This window comes from Peromyscus eremicus, chromosome 4, assembly GCF_949786415.1.
Source record: "Peromyscus eremicus chromosome 4, PerEre_H2_v1, whole genome shotgun sequence".
NCBI lineage: Eukaryota > Metazoa > Chordata > Mammalia > Rodentia > Cricetidae > Peromyscus > Peromyscus eremicus.
This window is the reverse complement of record NC_081419.1, coordinates 86,730,926-86,751,022: the sequence shown is the minus strand read 5'-3', so window position 1 is coordinate 86,751,022 and position 20,097 is coordinate 86,730,926. Positions and strand designations below refer to the sequence as shown.

The 20,097-nt window shown below is 44.1% G+C and overlaps 1 protein-coding gene across 1 annotated transcript in view; it reads left to right on the top strand.

Annotated features, from left to right (window-relative positions):
- Ryr3 (ryanodine receptor 3) overlaps positions 1-20,097 on the top strand; it is a 359,592-nt gene that overhangs the window by 300,516 nt on the left and 38,979 nt on the right. Inside the window, exons 70-77 of the mRNA XM_059258921.1 lie at positions 7,564-7,734; positions 8,010-8,069; positions 11,582-11,713; positions 12,148-12,260; positions 15,648-15,744; positions 17,597-17,703; positions 18,085-18,136; positions 19,062-19,118. Coding sequence (XP_059114904.1) covers positions 7,564-7,734; positions 8,010-8,069; positions 11,582-11,713; positions 12,148-12,260; positions 15,648-15,744; positions 17,597-17,703; positions 18,085-18,136; positions 19,062-19,118 — 789 coding nt within the window. The remainder of the gene's footprint in view (positions 1-7,563; positions 7,735-8,009; positions 8,070-11,581; positions 11,714-12,147; positions 12,261-15,647; positions 15,745-17,596; positions 17,704-18,084; positions 18,137-19,061; positions 19,119-20,097) is intronic.

Here is a 20,097-nt window from a genome sequence, read left to right as displayed (position 1 = left end):
TTCCTGGCATTGTGGCTCACTATTGGCTCTGTGTCCCTGAGAACTGTGCCTCAGGGAGGTTTGGCTTCCATCTCAAGTGTCAGCAGCCTGTAGTAGCTGAGAGACAGCCCTCATGGCTGGCGTTGCTGCCTGTGAGGAACATGAAGGTGAAGTGTGCATGGGACCCCTCAGAAGTGAAAGGTGGATCTGGCAAGACGGGAATCATGGGCTTGTAATGAAGACCTTGAACATCCCTCTAGTAACCATTTCGGACAGATGACCCATGTCTTGGCACTGCAAGAAAGAGGCTATTGTGATACCACAATGAAAATTTGAGTGCCTGGGGCTGTACCAAATGGGGCAGCTGGCTCCCGTCAGCTGCAGCTACTCTGCACTGCCTCTTCTGTCTTTCATCTGTTTTGACACTAGCACTCTTCCGGTATCCACAATTTGACTGTAGAGGTTACAATCTACTCTCTAGTACACACCAGAGTACACTTCTCACATACGCTGCCTAATAAAGTTGACACTGAAAATTGCTCATATAGAGAGCAGGGAGATGATATTTGAGGAGACTCATGGCTGCAAAGGCATCTTATGGTATCTCCTTTGGTGCTTTAGGTATACTTACCTGATTTTCCACAGTCCTTCTTGCATTCACTTGTTGATAGAAACAGCTGTTCACTTGAGGAATACAAGCCCAGGTTTCCCAGCTTCCTACGACTCCAGCTTAGCTAAGTTGCCTTTGCAGGGTCTTGCAGCCATCACAAGCTGCCCTTTAGCCCAGACTTCTTACAGAAAGTCAGTAAATCCCAAGCAGACACCATGCATTGGGTAGATCCTCTGGCTCCAAACTGAGCCAGCCAGCATCCATGACAACCTGATGCAAGGATTTGGAGTACAAATGGGGAAAGCCATCTCAGCCCTCTGGTGATGAATGGATCTTCAAGGTCCTTGAGTTTATAAATGAATGAGGCAACAGAAAACCATTTCACAACTCAACTCGCCCACTAACAAACTAACATAACATTCTTTCATTCGTGATGCTAATTAGGAAAGGGGGCATTTGCTAGGCTCATTCACAATACTGAATAAGGAAAGGGGGGCATTTGCCTGGTCAGAATGGTTATGTTCAAAACATGGGTATCTTTCCTCTTGGAAAGGTTCATCTTTAGGAGCAAACTCTACTTCCACTGACATTCTATGCCAATTGTTTTTGAGCCTTATTAGTCACACTGTCCCTGTTGCCTCAATTAGGACAGAGAAAATAGCAGTAAATAGACAAGAAATAGAAAGGAAAAAGTTCTGTCCTCGGCTGAGCTACTCACTAGGGCTTTGTTTCATTCACTTAATCCTCAGAGTCCATCTTTCCGATTTGTAATGGGGTTGAGTTTACTACCTGACTTTTCTAGGTTCTACCAAGAGACTCTGGTTAAAATTCAGTTTTCATGAGTATCTGTCAGGATATCACTTGATAAACACATTAAAGCAAACACATTGCCTCCAATAAATAGCCATTTCTGGTATCTGAGGATAGAGAGCTACATATGGGAAGCCAGGGAAGGGACTTCCTTCCATATCAGTTGAATTCCCCTTGCCCTTGCTTCTGTACAGTCAGACGTTCTCTGCCACCTGGTCGGAATGGGCACCTGTTATCTGTGCTTGCATTTGTGTCTGTTCTCAGTTGCATTCTGGTGTTGTATAAACGAAGTTGCCTTTGGTGCATACGGCAGTCTCGGTGGAGGTATCTGTCTGTGAATGCTGCATGTCATGCACTGCATAAGCCATGCCTGATGGCAAGGAAGCACAAGAAATATACAGTGGGCCACACTGTTCCCATCCGATTAACTGAAGATCCTTTCAAAGACATGTTATTTTGCTGGCAGCTCATACACATTTCTTCTTTGAAAGCTCATTGTATATTTTGTTTATAAAGCACCGGTTTGTGAATATACGTTAAGCTAATATGACTAGCTGAGCAAGTATTTTTTATTTGGTTTGGTTTTTAAATGTACTTTGTTTTCTGGCCATATGGCAGCAGCTTCCTCGGAGGGGAATGGTAAGTTAGAACGCATTTAGCCAAAGAAATGTTAAGCCAGCCCTTGACCAATTTTGTGAACACTAAAATGCACCATTGAGATACAAGAATTGGGACGTGTTTTTAGTGAGTTGAAAAAGGATAGGAATTGTCTAATAAGATATATTTGAATGTTTTAAGAGAGTACAAAATCATGTGACTTTTGCTCAATGTGCTCAAGTACACACACACACACAGACATACACGTACACACACATATACATATACATTATTCTCTTTACTTCCTCACTCTGCATCCTTTCTCTTTTATTTTCTTTGTTCTTACACTTTTGAAGTATCTCACATTCATACACTCATGTTCTCTCCCTCTCTCCCCCTCCCTCCTCTACCCCTCTCATATGCACACACACACACACACACACACACACACACACACACACCCTTTCTCCTCTACTGTCTGTCCCTTCCCTCCTATCTGTCCCCTTTTCTCGTGATCTTGATCCTCCCTCTGCATGCTCTCCCTTTCTCCCCCTCCACCTCCACCCCCAACCCCTGTGTCTCAGACTGATTTCTAGAAATTCTTTTTTCCTCTAACATCTCATGTTGAGTTGACTTACATTAACTTCACTTACCCTCTAGATGGTGTAAGGACTTCCCACAGGGCAGGTCTGCCTTTGATCAGAGCAGACCTGATGTGAGCCCCTGCACTATATTGGTCACAGACAACACCAGGCAATGCATCTTCATCAAACCCCACATCTCAGAAAAAATAAGAAGACTGCAAAGTCTGGCCTGGGATTTTTTTTCCCTTAAGGTCTAGACAGAAAGTCATTTGTTTGATCATAAAGTGCTGCTGTAGTTTATGACCGAAGAGAGGATAAGTGGAGTTGTTCGGAGGGCATATGAACCAGAATTAGGGAATTACCATGAGGTCATTAATCTTAGCCATATGTGAAGAGTAAAGGTATAGCCTTCAGGATGTAGGAACCTTTGACTTGAAGTGTGTTTAAAAGGTGCAGTGTAAGAAGGGAGAGGCTCTGTTGTTTAGGTTGTGGAGTGATCCCAAGTCACTCTGGACAGTCCTACACTACCCCCAGTAACACCTCCCCCCCCTTTATTTCCTTCTCCCTTCCTCTCTCCATCCCTCACTCTGTTTAGAAACAGAGTCTCACTATGTAGTCTGGGCTGACCTCAGATTCTATCCCACAGCCCAAGCTGTCCTTGAACTCTTCTTCTATCTGCCTCAGCCTGCAGTGCTGGCCTTAAAGATGTGGATCATCATGCCCAGCCCAAAAGTGTAGTAAGGTCTCTTTGTTGTCCTTGTTGTTTACTCTGTTGTCGCTCCTTCGATTTCAGTGCTTAGGATGGAAGCCAGGGTCTTGAGTGAGCTATGTACATCCCAGGCCATCCAGTAATTTTTAAATGTATTTTTATCAATTGCAAATAGTGAACACAAAAAGGATTCCAGTTTTTGTTTTGTTTTGTTTCTATGTATACTTCGGGGAGGGGGGGATTGGTTTGGTTTTAGTTTCAGATTTTTTTTTTAAGAGAGAGAAAGAACATAAAGTTTGGTGGATAGGGATCTGGGAAGAATTGGGAGAGGGGAAAGAATATGATCAAAACATAGTGTATGAAAAAAATTTTAAATATGAAAAAAGAAAAATGGGGAAAAATAGCACATTAGGCTAATGGTTTGTACACCAAATGAACTTGAATAAAAATATTTTAAAGATTTTTGAAAAGATTCAAAAGTGAAAATATATATATGTGTATATATATATACATATACATATACATATACATATACATATATATATATATATATATCCATCTATATGAATGCAAATCTTTTAGAAGAAGCAAAGGCATTGCCCTTAACTTGATTCTCTAATCTGCTGGAGTGGATAATGTGGTGGATGGGAGAAATTAAAACTTGAGGTCTTTGGGTACATGCAAATTGTCTGCAGCCCCCTGTGGCTAAAGGAAGTAAAAGAGGAGACACCGTAAATATAAAGAATTGCTGTGAGTAGCTACTGTGGGTGGAATCTATAGAGCATACACTCTGGAAGGCTGGTCTCTGAGGTTACTTCCTCCCAGGCCGGAAGTGCTTGATGAGGATATATATATATAATTCTTTACAGGCAAATTAACCTACATCCTAACCTCCCCTCAGTCTTCATGCTGTGCTCACATGAACTGTTGAGTTTCTGTTCTGGTGACTGAGCATCTGGGCCCAGGAAGCCATGAATGACACACTGCCTGCTGCTTTGGATCCCTGCTTTGACTGACTGATTCTTCTTCTTTCTTTCCCTTTGTCTTTCCACACAGGCCATGCAAGTAAAGGTACAGGTCAAATGCATGATGTGTCTTTTCTGTCCTAGTAGTGGAGAGAGGTGCCAGGCTCCGTCCCCCTCCACACTGGTCACCATGGGGGTGGTACAGGTGGATTTTCCAACCTGTGGGTCCCCAGGGAAGACAAGTAGCCTGTCCAAGAGTGAATGGAGGCTTATCCACCCTTGGGATGGGGAAGTCAGGCAAGCTTTGCTTTAATGGAGGTCTCCTTGCATTTTCTGCTCCCTTCCCCCAGAGGCCTTCTCTCCTAGTTTGGCGGCCACCATACTGCCAGAGATAGGGAGGACCAGCAGGGCTTGGGAGCCTCAGAGCCTCACTCTACTGCCATGGCACCAGGTTCACATTTCTAATTTCTGTTAGTGGCCCCAATCCTCTCACACTGTACATGTGCTGCCTCTGATTCAAGCTACCATGATTGGAGGAGAGTCTCCCAGGGACTGAACTCAAGTTTGACATCAGCAGATAACCTTAAGTTTTTGCACAAAATGTACACATGATGGAATAAGTTTCCAATTGTTCCTAAAGTTTATGTAGACATTCTTTTCTTTCTGTTCACTAATAAGTATCTAATGCTATTGTTCCAAACCCTCTGACCCAAGGTATGTGGTGGAGAATGGGAGGCATGTAAAAGCCAATTTACATGCAGCTCGCAGAAAAGAAAAATGGAGCTTTGGCAAGATAGACTTGTATCTGGGTGATGTCTCAGATGCTTTCTTATTGTGTGACCTCAAAAAACTCAAGATCCCTAAGCATCATGTTTTCATTCCTAAACTATTTTAAGCTTGTTCTAAGGACTAGACATGCTCTATTTATGTTTCAGACATATTGAAGTCATACATATAGTGGTTATAATTAGAATATGATACAGGCAAAATTAACCAGAGGCTAACTGAGAAATCACTTAATTCTATATCAAATCCACAGTTACATTTTGGCATATTTACCCATGTGCTGTGTGTTACTGTTCACATTTACCCATGCATAATACCATGTAGTTCATATGTAGATAGCCAGATTCTATCCTTAACGGATAGTTTAGGTGACGGACGACCGATGGGTTTTGCTGCTGGAATTCTCCACTTGGTGGTAGAACACAGAAGGAACCAATGGAGCTCAGTGAGCAACAGAACTTGCAGTGTAGTGTCTTGTGTGAAACAGCCTTCACACTCTGCTGTTCTGGTATGTGAGAGGCCTCTGGTCCTTAGCATCACTTCTTTCCTCCTCACTTGTGGTACCGCTCTTCTGACTTGCATCCTGAGGCTCACTTGTGGTTTTGGAGTCCTGGGGACACAATGCCTCTGCAATTAGCTTTCATCAGACTGATTTCCAAACGGTAATCTAGCCGCCTGAAAGTGCTGCTTGCCTAGCCCAGTAGGAAACCCAAATTTTCAACTGAGTGTCATTCATCATTAGGAACCTCCTTCACATACTGGAACATAGTCATTGGTCCAAAGGCAGAATTAATTCTGACTCTTCTCTAGAAAACACATGTCCAGGGCTTTGGAGTTGGCTCAATGGTTAAGAGCACTTGTTACTCTTCCAGAGAACCTGGGTTTAGTTCCTAGCACCTGCATGGTGGTTCACAACCATCTGATCCAGAGGATCCAATGCCCTCTTCTGACCTCTTTGGCACCAGGCACACATATGGTACATATACATGATGTACATACATACAAAACATACACGCAAAACACTCATACATGTAAAATAAAATAGATATTAAAAAAAAAAGGAAAATGCATGTCTCATAAATGGGCCTAAAGTGCCACTTCTAGGGGAGGTAATAGGGACACAGAGCTCTGTATGCATGTCGTTGTAAACTACACTACACACTCTCGAAGCAAAACCAGTTTTCCCTCACCATGGGCCCTGACGAATTGCAGGCCACAAAGCTCTCCCTACTTGTATCAGCTGCTTCCTCAGCTGAGGTAAAGTCTATCAAGTAGAGAACCATGTGGTCAGTATTGCTCTTCCACTCACAGCCTCATAAAAACAGGTTGCTCTAGCATCTTGTCTCCTGAACCCACCCAGACGACCACATGCTATGCTATGGGTGCTAAGTGTTTTCATTTGCTTGTTTGGGAGCTACCCTCGTCCATAGTGAAGCAAGTCAGAGTTCTCTCTTACGCTTCCCACTTAGAACCAGGTATGTATTTTGTACCTGTAATCCTGGGAGTAGAGAGGCTGAAGCAGGATCGACCCAAGTTCAAGGCCAGCATGGGCTACATAGTGAGACCTGTTTCAAAACAGCAAAGCTGCATCTCTACTTCCACAACAAAAACAAAACTCAGAAAACAAAAACACTAATACTTAGCTGAGTGAACTCTGAAAAGAAGGACACGGCATGAACAAAGGAAAACTCTCATCAGCTGGCGCGCCGACTCAGTAGTTAAGACCACTTACCGCTCTTTCAGAGGACCCCAGTTCAGTTCCCAGCACCCACAGGCAGCACACAACATCCTGTAACTCCAGCTCCAGGGGATTAGATACCCTCTTCTGGCCCCTGTGGGATACTGCACTCATGTGCACATACCCACCCACAGACACATGTAAGTGCAAATATGCAAAGTTAAAACTAAAACAATTAAAAACTCCCATAGGGTTAGGGTTCTTTTTTTCTCATGTATAGTTTTTCTTATACCTTCCTCCCAGCCAGATCCTGAAGCAGTCCTACTGTAGATTTTCCTATAAGAATTTGTGTTGCCCCAGGGTGGGTGGAGAGGCTATGTGGAAGGCTTGTGCTGTCAAACACCAGCTTCGGCCCTGGAAATAGGCTACCGGTACCGGGCTAGGTGCTCTTCCACATGTTAGCTGGTGCCCCAGTGGTAGGGAGCTGTTCTTTGTTGGAGCTATTTTACCTGTTGTAAAAAGTCATTCTTTTTGTTGTGACTGTTGTCCATTCGGTACAGAAGCGAGTAAGCAAGCGCTGTGAGTGTCTGTGCCGTGTGTCTAGCTACCGTGGTTTTGTGTGCATGTCCAGAAGTGAAGGCTCGGGGTTGGGCTGCTCTTTCGTGACCATCTGGCTTGTTTTCGCTTAACACTCTTTTTGTTTCTGTTTTTCTACTGTTCTTTGAAATGTAGTAAGGCCCAGCCTGTACGGACAGGGCCTCAAGGAAGCAAGCTACCCCTGAGCTGAGGCAGTTCCTTTCAGAGAGTCACTGAGCCCTTCTCTTTATTTCAACATCATCTCCTAGTCTGGAGGACAGGACCAGGAACGGAAGAAGACAAAGAGGCGAGGAGACTTGTACTCCATCCAGACCTCCCTCATCGTGGCTGCGCTCAAGAAAATGCTGCCCATTGGTCTGAACATGTGTACTCCCGGCGACCAGGAGCTCATCTCTCTTGCAAAATCTCGATACAGCTGTGTAAGCTGCCTGTGTGGGCGGGCTGAGTGCAGAGTAGGGGCTGTGGGGAGTGGATGGTACTCAGCCTGTAAAGAAGTGGTCCTCTGAGGACTGGGGTGCGGGTTGAGGGAAAGGTATGCACCTTGTAAAGCTGTCTGGGAGTTGGTAACTTGCGGATAAGTCTCCTTCACCTCTCAAATCTCAGTTAAATTGTGCACTGTCCACCCATACTTCCTGAACCCTCGTTTGCATTTCCACGGTGATCCCTAGGAATAAAATTTAGCCTCTTTCCACAGAGGGACACTGATGAAGAGGTCAAGGAACATCTGCGGAATAACCTACACCTGCAGGAAAAGGTGATGCTTCCTCTCACAGGCAGTCCCGCTAGCTGTAGGACCGGTCTTCCTCAGTCACGGTGTTCATCTGACTGTTAAGCTAGTGTCTTGCTAGGCAGCCCAGGCTAGCCTCAAAGTCAAGACCTTCCTGCCTCAGCCTCCCAAGTGCTAAGATTACAAATGTATACCACCCCACACCTTGCTCATGTTTTAATGTTTTTTTTCCCCCCGAGACAGGGTTTCTCTGTGTGTAGTCCTGGCTGGCCTGGAACTCATAGAGATCCACCTGTCTGTGACTCCTGAGTGCTGGGATTAAAGGCGTGCACCATCACAGCCTGGCTTTTTTTTAAAATTAATTTATTTATTGTTTTGCCTGTGTAAGGATGTCAGGTCTCCTGGAACTGTAGTTATAGACAGTTGTGAGCTGCCACGTGGGTGCTGGGTATTGAACCTGGGTCCTCTGGAAGAGCAGTCAGTGCTCTTAACCACTGAGCCATCTCTCCAGCCCCTTACTCATGTTTTAAAATGTATTGTAAGAACTATTTAATTGCTACAAATGGGAGGCAAAGGCATAAGGATCAGGAATTCAAGGTCAACGTTGTTTATGATAGCAAATTTGACCACAGCCTGGGCTACAGAAAGCTCTGTCACAAAGAAAAGAAAAAGGAAAGAAAGAAAAAGGCTAAACTCTACCGCTGTACTTTTAATTATTGTTCATTCCTTTGCTATGGCAAAGAGTCCTCTGATAAGTGTATGTCATACTTTCTACTACATAAACATCAAGCCATCGTAGAAGGCGTTTGGATTAAGTCTCGAAATGTATTGACTACAAGGTTTGTTGAACAGGGAAAGAATCACTTGGGAGGACATTTTAGCACCTGCCATCCTGGAGATCTTTTGAAACAGAATAAGGCTGTGTCATGGGTTAAAAAAAAAAAATAAGAAAATAAGAGCTAGAGTTTAAAGGCAACTTGAGATTTTTCTAATTCTTTAATTCTGAACAGCTCTGCTTTCAGGGTACATTATGCCCTAACATGAGAGTGAAGAAAAACAAGAGTACTGATTCTTTCCCCTCAAATGTATAGCAATGGTAGATAAAATACTCTAGAGGAAAAAAGCAATAACAAAAAAATCCCAACTGCCCAAAAATAAGAAGCTCTAACTCTTAGCAGTGGGGGTGTTATGGGACCCCACCAGAGATGACCACTCACACACAGTGTATAGCCAATGAAACTCTTTATTCCAGCCAGCTAGGACCATATCCAAGTGTGGCCACAACAGGGATTTTTAAAGGAAAAAACCACATCCTGGCATCTCACTCTGATGCTCTAGGGAGCTTTGCAAAAGCAAGCAGTTTTAACAGAAGCTAAGATAAACAGTTAGCTGGAGGGGGTTCCATACAAACAAGCAGTTTCACAGACACTAAGATAAATTAGCTAGGACATCCTGACCTTGGGTTCCTAGAATAGAGTTGAATAGTTTTCCGTGGAATTCTTTTTTTTTTTTTTTTTTTTTTTTTTTGGTTTTTCAAGACAGGGTTTCTTCGTGTAGCTTTGGTGCCTGTCCTGGATCTCGCTCTGTAGCCCAGGCTGGCCTTGAACTCACAGACATCCACCTGGCCCTGCCTCCCAGTGCTGGGATTAAAGGCATGTGCCACCACCACCACCACCACCACCACCACCACCACCACCCGGCTCCATGGAATTCTTCATCAAGATCAAATTCTAATTAAACTTGAAATGGCCTCAGCAAGAATACAAGATGGAATCAAAGTGTACCCTGTCTTCAGCAATATAAGATTTACTTCATTCACTAATAAACATTTTTAGAATTAAAAAAAAAAAAAGGAATACAAGATGGAGAAAACTTTGCACTGTCTTGCCCTGTCACAAGGGGAAACCAGCCTCCTGGAGAGAACTCAGGTGCTCCAGTCAGATACATGCCTCAGGGCTGGAGCTTTAGTAACTTTATCCTGTCGTAATTACAAGGTGTGAGACCTGAACAAAATTAGCTGAGGGCCAGAGAAACTCATGTATCTCCTTCAGAGACAGCCATGAAACCACTTGGAGGGTCTCTGATTACTAAAATGTGGGTAGAAAGCAAGTAAATAAAACCATTCCTGAAAATGGACTCAAAAGATTCAGAATATGTAAGGGAATGCTCCAAGTGAGTAACTCATGCAATAAGGAACTAAGAGAAAGGAACTTAAATACAAATACAGTAAAAACATTTAGACAAAGGAAGCAATAGAATCCAGAAAAAAAAAATAATCAGAACATTCTTTAAAAGGAGGGAAATGTGTTTGACAAAAAAAATAGCATAAGGATTATACAGATGAATAATCTTGCAATTTAAACCTTAATCTATGGGCATAAGTTATAAGGTAGACATAGCCAAACAGAGAGTTGATGAATTGGAAGATTGCTTTATGGAAGTCATCCAAAATGTAGCACAAAGAGATAAAGGGATGGGAATATGCAGTTCATATGTAGCTTTTATATGTCGCAGGAATAAGAATGGAGGAGCGGGGCTGAAAAGATGGCTCAGCAGTTAAGAGCACCTGCTGCTCTTCCTGAAGACTCAAATTTGGCTTCCAGCACCCACATCACATCAGTCAGCTCACATGTACTTATAACTCCAGGGAATCCAGCATGTTCTTGGGCATCCACAAACACCCAGATATACTCACAGAGTTATACACACATACACATAAATAAAAATATAACATATTTTTTAATATAAGAGGGAGGGAGGGAAACGAAAGGGGAGGAAGGTGTGAGAGCCAAATTTTAAGTTTTAATTGCTGTATGGAAGAGATCCATGAAGCAAAAATGCCTCTGATCTGCAAGCCCCTTGCCCAAGGACAGATAGTTCCTGAAGTGCTGGAGGCTGTTGTTCATGGGAGATAACAAGCCACATGTTTTCACTCCCTTAAACAAGTTTGTTTGACCCTCTGCACAGATGTGTTTGATCACGTGTAGGCAGGAGGTCCACAGGCTGTAGGTACATGAGTATGTAGCTTGCCCCTGACTGGACCTGATGGGAAATGTAATGAATTATAGGGTTTCCTTCTTTTTTTTTTTTTTTTTTTTTGGTTTTTCGAGACAGGGTTTCTCTGTGTAGCTTTGCGCCTTTCCTGGAACTCACTTGGTAGTCCAGGCTGGCCTCGAACTCACAGAGATCCGCCTGCCTCTGCCTCCCGAGTGCTGGGATTAAAGGCGTGCGCCACCACCGCCCGGCCTGGGTTTCCTTCTTAAGCCACTGCAAACTGTGATTCTGGGCCATTTCCCAGGAACCTGGGTATGGACCTGGCCAGAGCCCATCCACCTGGCCAGTATTCAATTAAAGCTTGTTTTAAAATTGTCTTTAAACTGTGGCGGTGGTTTTATTCTGGATCGGTGGAGTTAACCAAGGGAAAAAAGGGAGTATAATCAACTGAGTCTTATTATGTGGAACCCTGGTGGGACTAAAAGTATTGTTTAGCACAAGAGGTATGGAAATTGCTTAGCTCATGGATGCGCTTCAACTTTCAGTCAGATGATCCAGCTGTGAAATGGCAGCTGAACCTCTATAAAGATGTTCTGAGGAATGAAGAACCTTCTAATCCAGAAAAGACAGTGGAGCGTGTGCAGAGGATCTCAGCAGCTCTCTTCCACCTGGAGCAGGTATGGAGCTTTGCTCTGAGGAGTGAGTGAACAGGACTGCCCTGGAGGATAGAAAGATCTTCCCTGCACTCGGCTCCCAATTACAGGAGACCTCTTGAGGCAAAAGGCAACCACCAGAGTGGATCCCATATCACCCCCAAGTGCCGCATAGCTGTAGCTCAGTAGCTTTCCCTTGTGTTGTTTACAAGTTCTTGCTGTGAATTCAAAATAGGTTTTTCAGTTCTTTGCCATTTGTAAAACAGTGATAAACGTCTAGTGGCCTTTGGGGAAATGACAGAAACAAAGGACCTTCACACAAGGGTGACTTCCTGCTGGGGACATGCTTGCTAACTTCAGTTGGGAGACCAAAATTATCCTAGAGTTAAGATGCCTGAGCTACTCAGTCTGCCACTCAGATGGGCCGACTTGTACCTGCTTCTGTGACTTCTTCTTAGGTGGAACAGCCTTTGAGGTCCAAAAAGGCTGTATGGCACAAATTGTTGTCCAAGCAGCGGAAACGAGCAGTGGTGGCCTGTTTCAGGATGGCTCCTCTCTACAATTTGCCCAGGTAGGGGCCCCATCATTATTTTCTTCCAGGTGTTGTCCCAGAGCTGAGCTCTCTGTGGCCCTTAAACTTGATCCTAACAATAGAAATTGGGGTTCTTAGCTCATGGCACCTTGCAGACTGCAGACTATAATGATCTACTAAGCAATCAAGGTAAGTATAAAGCTGGTGAGATTGCCTCATCCTGGGCCTTCATAGCCTCCCAGCACACAATGAGGCTCTCTGCTTTTGCTGAGATAGGAGTCTTTGCGAGAACATAAAGGCTTCTGGGAAAAGGGAGCTGTTTTCTGAAGTACCTTAGCCCAAATTCCATCATTCCCTGCACAGGCACTAGGTGATAAGACAAAATTTACTGTTCTTGAGCAGAGGCAAATTGCAACCCAAGAATCCTTCCTCACAGTGTATCTCCCATCAAGATGAAGAAAGGGGCAGCTAGTTGTGGGGGCACATGCCTATAATCCCAGCTCTCAGGAGGTAGAGGAGGATCATGAATGTGAATTTAGCCTGGGCCACATAGCAAGCCCTTGTCTTAAAACAAAGAGGAAAAAAGGCTAGAGAGACCCAAAGAGGCTAGACAGAAGCACAGTGTACTTATCTTGGTCTTTTGTACTTTGAAGTAAAAATTATGTGAAATGTTGGGGCTTTTTTGTTTTTTTCTGCAAACTGTGTAGCATATCTCCTGTCAATATAAGGAAGGGAATCTATATTAGTCCAATTTCTACTACCACAAAATACCTGAGGCAAACTGACTTAAAAGAAAGAAAGGTTGGTTTTAGTTCATGGTTTCAGGGGCTTTAGCCCACATGGTGTCGTCATTTCCAGTCTATGGTGAAGGAGAACGTCTACAGGAGTGAATGTGTGAATGTGCACTAGAGCAAAGCTTCTCACCTAGCAGAGGTGAGGGAGAACGTCTACAGGAGTGAATGTGTGACTGTGCACTAGAGCAAAGCTTCTCACCGAGCAGAGGTGAGGGAGCAGAAAGAGGAGCGGAACAAGGCCCTAATAACCCTTTAGTGGTGTGTCCCCGTGATCTTGCTCCTACTACTGGACCTCAACTTCTAAAGGGTCTGCCACCCCCCAGTAATGTCCAAGGCTGATGACCAGTCCTTCAATGCATGACCTTTGGAGGGCATTGAAGATCTACGCCATAGTAATACCAGTAAGAGGCAGGGCCTGTACTGACTGCCAGAACTGTCTCTGCATGTCTGGTGGTAAGACGGCTTCATCCTTCTCTAGACAGACTGGAGAATATGTGAAGCAGGTCTGTAATCATTCTACGAAGCTAGTGACTGAATAACAACCTTTGGTTTATCAATTTCCCAGTCTCTGGGAACAGTCTCACCTGGTCACGGACAAACGACTGACTTGGACCAAAGCATTCTGAATCCTATACAACAGTATGTTTCCTTAGAATATGAGACCAGGGACCATCCTATGCTTGGCCTTTGCTTTTGTCAAATGGGGGATCGTGACCATTATTTATCCAGAATATTCTGTACCTTGCCTTAAACTAGGCAAGTCTTCCTTTGAGGGTCTTTGAAGACGGTGGGGAAATCACAGCTTTGGAGATGTGCCCCTGCTCCCTGGGGCCTCTCCTGCTTGCTTTATTGGGAGGGGAATGAAACAACACTAACTCAAGTACAATTTATGAATAAAAAGATGAAAATGGGTCGGGCAGTGGTGGCACACGCCTTTAATCCCAGCACTCGGGAGGCAGAGCCAGGCGAATCTCTGTGAGTTCCAGGCCAGCCTGGTCTACAAAACAAGTTCCAGGAAAGGCGCAAAGCTACACAGAGAAACCTTGTCTCAAAAAAAAAAAAAAAAAAAAAAAAGAAAATGGAAGCCAGCCATAGGTACAGGGGATGGTGAAGTCCTTGCATAAACGGGAAGTTGATATTGTAAAAGTGTGTACGATTTTTCTTTCTTTTCTGGAAATAATGAAAACACCAGAAAACGTTCACCATCCTCTCTTGGTCAGAACTCCTGCCTGAGGATGTAGCATGAAGAACCAAGCTCTAAAAACACCTGTGCAGAGCCAGGCCAGCCAGGCAGAAATCATCCCTCTCAAAAACAAGCATTTTTTAAAAAATAAGGTTGATACCATCCCTTCCTATATGAGTATTCTTTCAGCATTCTTACACCTGTATATGGCAGAATAGTTTACGGAGCCCCTGTAAGGAGGCATGACATCCTTAAGCCAGTTGCTCTAGAACCGCTGCCTGGGTTTTCTCTCTAGCATGAAGAACTGTGGGTCAATTTTGTAACAACCCACTCACCAAGAAGGCAACTGTGGAAGCAGCTCCTCTTCCCTACTTTGGGATGGTCTACGCCAATGGAATCTTCCAGACTAAATGACTTATCTGATTATAGAGATGCTGTTTCTCTGGTGTTGGTATTTTAAAGAAAACCCTGTATGCTTTTCTCCAGACACAAAATTAACAATTTCTTCCTGATCACCTTTCAACGTGTTTGGCTGGAAAAGGTTAATGAAAAAACTCAGTATGACAGACTAATACCCATTTTAATGGTAATGTAACCTGAAAGACACCAGCTTATTCTCTGCACATGCCTCCTTTCTTGGCCATGATTTAATGTTCCCATAAGAATACATATTTTGTACAATTTTTTGAAGTAAAATTCTGATTGGTCAGATTTTAATGGGAGAGAGCAAGGTTCCGGTTCTACCAAAACACCAACCAGCACTTAATGGCCACTCTCGTCTTTTCCTTCCTTCTCATCCTGCCTTACTACTTCCTTCACACTTAGCTGTGCTTCTGTAGCTAACTTTCCAGGAAGTCATTCCTGGCTTACAGGAATTGGCATGAGCCAGACACCAGAGCATAGCCAGGATCCCAGAGGCACACAGAAGGCATGCTCACAGCATGGCATACCCAGGTCTTGCCTTCCTAAGTAACCGCTCGAGTACCTTGCTGAGGTGTTCCTTGCCTAGGGGAGGGTGGGGAAGCTGAAGTGAAGGGTTTACCATTTGTCTGACACTAAACTACAACACGATTTCAATCGTATTACCTGGACAGAGGACTCCTCAAGAAATGACGAAACTACCTCTGAAGCAAGTATTTCCAGACTTGATCTAATCAGCTATTTCTCACTAGAATGGCGATGTGATTAAAAAAAAAAAACAAAAAACAAAAAACAAAAAAACAGTAGAACTAAATGGGGATGCTGTGTCTTGCTCTGATTATGGTGCTCAGAAGGAACTCCAGTATTTACGAGTTATAGGGAAGGAACTATGTGAGCTACTGACTGCCCTGACCAATCAGAAGATGAGAATTGTACAAAAAGTCTATCCTGCGTACTAACCACTAACCACCCCAACTAAAATACCGAGCCCACCAACTCTCCTGACCCCCCTCTTACCCTTTCATTCAGGCACCGCTCTATTAACCTCTTCCTCCATGGCTATCAGAGATTTTGGATAGAAACAGAGGCATATTCCTTTGAAGAGAAACTAGTACAGGATTTGGCTGTAAGTACCGAACGAACTGGGAGCAGACACGGGTGTGAATGGGTTTGATTTTTGTATCTGTGTTTGTATATGTTGTGAAAGTCAGGCATTCACAGAGAATGCATGTGGTGTATCAACCTGAAAAGAACTAACTAAATTCTCAGGGTGGTGCTGCCAATGGTCCTAGGAGCCAGAGGATGGAATTTCAATTAGAGGTGCTAATGATGTCCTCACCCCATCTCCATCATCATTAACAACTAATGTTTCTTAAAGTGCACAGCTGTGTCATGGGGAGTTCATGCCACCTTAAGTTTTGAGCACCAGTGGTTGCAGGAGGCCCCCTGTCCTGCTTACCCCCTGCTAAGACCCCACATCCATAACAATAGCTCTGCTGTTGGGAAGGTGCATCTAAAGAATGGCCTTTCCTGCACCTCTTAAATCTGGCATGCACTCTCTCTAACAGATGTCATACTCTGAAACCGCTGGATGTGGAACACAAGGGAGCAGTGTTCATCCTGTCTCAGAGGAAAATAAGCCCTCCCTCCTCTTCTCTGGCCAGCGTGTGGTTCTCTTTTCTCCTTGCCACTCCAGTTCCTCATTTTCTGTTCTCACTTGCCTTTGGCTCTAATCTTCTACTGTTTCTCATTCATGCTCTTCTGTCTGTTTTTCTCTTTGAACTATCATCCTGTGTCTTTGCCCCCTCCCTCCCTTTCTTTTAAATCACTCTTCCCCATTTTCCTTCCCTTTGGTTTCAGGTCCCTTACTTTCCCCCCACACTTCTGTTGATGAGAAAGGTGCTGCCTTTGACTTCCCACTTCCCTGATTGGTGTGAAGCTGGCAGCAAGCGGCACTTTAGCCCTCTACTGCCGAACCATGCACATAGCCTGTATGGTTCTCACCAATTCACCAAGTATATCCACCCTGCTGACTTGGCCTCTGCCAGAAAATTTCACTGTTACCACTAACATCAGCTACTATTTCCCTTTCTATAAAAACAGAGAAGTGACTTGGTAAGAGGAGAGCAAGTCTTGCCACTCCTAAATAGCAGCCTTGCAGAACAATGCAAATTTTAGGATACTGTGAAGCTAAAACAGAGAGACACGTTTTTGTTAGACTAACAAATCTAGACTAACACCATGGTAAGATTTTGAATTGGTCCCTCTCATTACAGTATTGAAATAAGCCTGCTAAATTTATCAAGTCATGTTTATGCCCTGATTTTATATACTTGTATCTACATTATGATGCTTGAAAAAAAAAACTAACTAAAATAAATAAATACAACTGGACCCCAAATAGGCCCAGAGATTTGCGACTTTTGTCTCACCTCTACCTCAAGCCTGCTCTCCAGAAGAAATTCTGTGTATTGTCTAGAGGGACTCAGTGTCTTAAGTGACAGCAGGGTTTCCCTCCTGAACTGGGGTGCCCACAACTTGCATGAGTTGATTGGAGTCCATAGCTCTTTCCCTGTGGTCAGCCATTTGCTTTGTTTTATTTCATTTAATTAAACATTGGAATGTGTCTTTGACTGGCTGAGAGAAATGTATCTGTCTGTACCAACCTTGCATCCTCAGGACCCCTCCCCTGAAATGAGCATCTGGTAGAGGCTTCCTGTATCTGTCTGTACTGACCTTGCATCCTCAGGACCCCTTCCCTGAAATGAGCATCTAGTAGAGGCTTCCTGTATCTGTCTGTACCGACCTTGCATCCTCAGGACCCCTCCCCTGAAATGAGCATCTGGTAGAGGCTTCCTGTATCTGCTTTCAGCCTGAAACCCTCTGTGCCTTGCGCTTTGCCTCCTCTTTATTCGCATGCACTCGTATGGTGCCTGCGGGGATCTGTGCCTAAAATCTGTCTGTGTTGCTCTGTGCAGAAATCTCCCAGGGTTGAAGAGGAGGAAGAGGAAGAGACAGAAAAGCAGCCTGACCCACTTCACCAAATCATTCTGCATTTTAGCCGCAATGCACTCACGGAGAGGAGGTCAGCATCGCCATGGTGTTCTTCCCACAGGCCAGGGATAGTGCTTGGTCATATCTGCCCCCTCTGTGGTCAGCAGAGGATAGAAGGGATTTCAGAACTGACAGGCTCTGTTCATGACCACCAGGAAATGCACAGTGGACAGGCTTCTCATCATAATATGAGACAGACTAAAGATGGAACGGCCTAAAATTGTGACTTTACTCCTAAATTCCGTGTCAAGCCAATGCCGGCTCAGCTTTTCAGAGTCAGAGTATCTAATTAGTTCACTAGTGCACTACACTTGGAATTTATATGGTTTTTAGTAGGTTTTTTTGTTGTTGTTGTTGTTGTTGTTGACGCCAGAACATAGCCTGCTAAAAATACTTTCTCTGTTATTTCCAGCAAATTGGAAGATGACCCCTTGTACACCTCCTATTCCAGCATGATGGCCAAGGTACACCTGGGTTCTCAACACGCTGTCACAGTCTGTCTGTCTTTAGACCTCTTGGGGCATATCAAACTGTCACGTGAGCAAGAAGGCCGGGGCTCGGTCATGACACAGGTTCTAGGCGTCATACAACTCTTGCACCATAAATGTGACACCTTGAGACTATAGAGTAGTGGCAACTGGTGGCTGGATTCATGCTCCAGCTAAAGGCTAACTAAATAGGGCCTAAGCACAAAGATGTCTCTACCTCTTCAGCTAGCGACTGGGAGAGGCCGGGACGTTCAGTCTGTGTGCAGACAAAGGACACAGGCTGGACACTAGGAAAAGGTTCCAGTGTCCTAGAGGAGCCACAGTGACTACAGGCATGCCACCCAGAAGTTTGACAGACTCTGGAATGCTGAATATGCATAAGAAAACTGTCCTCGGGTAGAAAATCATTCAGGAAAGAAGAGACAGATGCTGGCTGGTAAACGGGAACCCGGATTGCTTTGTTCTCTGTGTCTCATGGCCCTAGTACACAGTGACAATTTAGGGTGTACATCACAGGCATCCCAGTCTTACTTTCACAGCCCCAGTATATGTCTTAATGGGGACAAAAACTCCTTGCATGCCTTGGTTCTCATTTACATCAGAACTTTTTTAGGGAAGGGAATTCATATCTGTGTAAAACAGGTCACTGTTGGATATGTGAGCTCCATGTTCTCCTTTTTTGTTCCTTAACCCCTTGGTAATTGCAGAAATGACATTTAAAGTAGATGTTGACCTGCAATGATCAAAATGTTCCTAATTTTACAAGGTGCTGAGGTCCCGAGGAGTCTATGAATGATAGTCTGTCCCCTGCCCTTGCAAAATACCATAGAAGTACTGTGCTCATTAGACTCACTATAACTTGGTTTTCTGTGTCCTCCTTTCCCTGCTTTATGGAACCCAGAGTTGTCAGAGTGGTGAGGATGAAGATGAAGAGGAAGACAAGGAAAAAACATTTGAAGTGAGTTTCTATAAAGATATTAGAACCAGGGCCCTTGCAGACCAATAGACTGGGGCTTCAGAATGGTGACTGCCATTTGCTTATGAGGTTCACTATTCTGCTCTGTCAGCAAATCTAGCCATGGCTCTGCCATCTGCCTGTGTGTGACTGACAAGCAGCAGGCAACCTGCTCATCAGCAACATCCACTCCCAACTAGGTTGGTTCTGATGGGAAATGTTCTGCCTCCCATGTACTGTAGTTACAGGCTGTAGAAGGACAAATTTAAACAACCAAAAATAAAAAATCAAGGACATTGGGATGGCCTATACTACTCTATAAATACAAGTTGATAGTAGTTTTTATTTCAAGACAGTGCAGAAACCCAAAACTCCTAAAATTATACATTTTCGGTTCTTGTATTCTTTGATAGGCAAAGGACCCAAAAGTATAAAAAAGGTGAATGCAGGTAATCACAATTCTGGTAACCAGCTCTGGCAGAACATGTCTGCAGTGTAAATACAGGGGCATTTCTTACATTCAGACAAATATAATCAGGTGGACCCTCAAGCATGGTCCCTGTATAACAGAACATTGAAAGGAAGCACACTTAAATCGTGGCTTGCAAGGAATCGCTCATTGGGAGATGGAAAAGCTAGAGTCCTAGAGGCAGCCAAGGAGGAACTTGTCTCCAGGAGAAAGACTTAGAGCTTGTCAGGTGGCCTTGCAGGAGAGACTGGAGCTGAGACAGTGGTGACCGACTGGTCCCAACTTGGACCTGCACTGCTTCGTTAGCTGTGTAAACCCTACCCTCATGCTATGGCCCTGAAGACTAAGACTGAGAACGTTCACTGGATCATTCTGCTCCTCTTCCCAGAGTGGCCATATTGAATAGATCTCCTTTTTCTGCTCTTCACTATTAAAATGATAATAATAATAATTTGCTTTGTAATATCAAAGGTGAAAACACTGTTACCTATCAACAGAAAGATTGGAAACCCA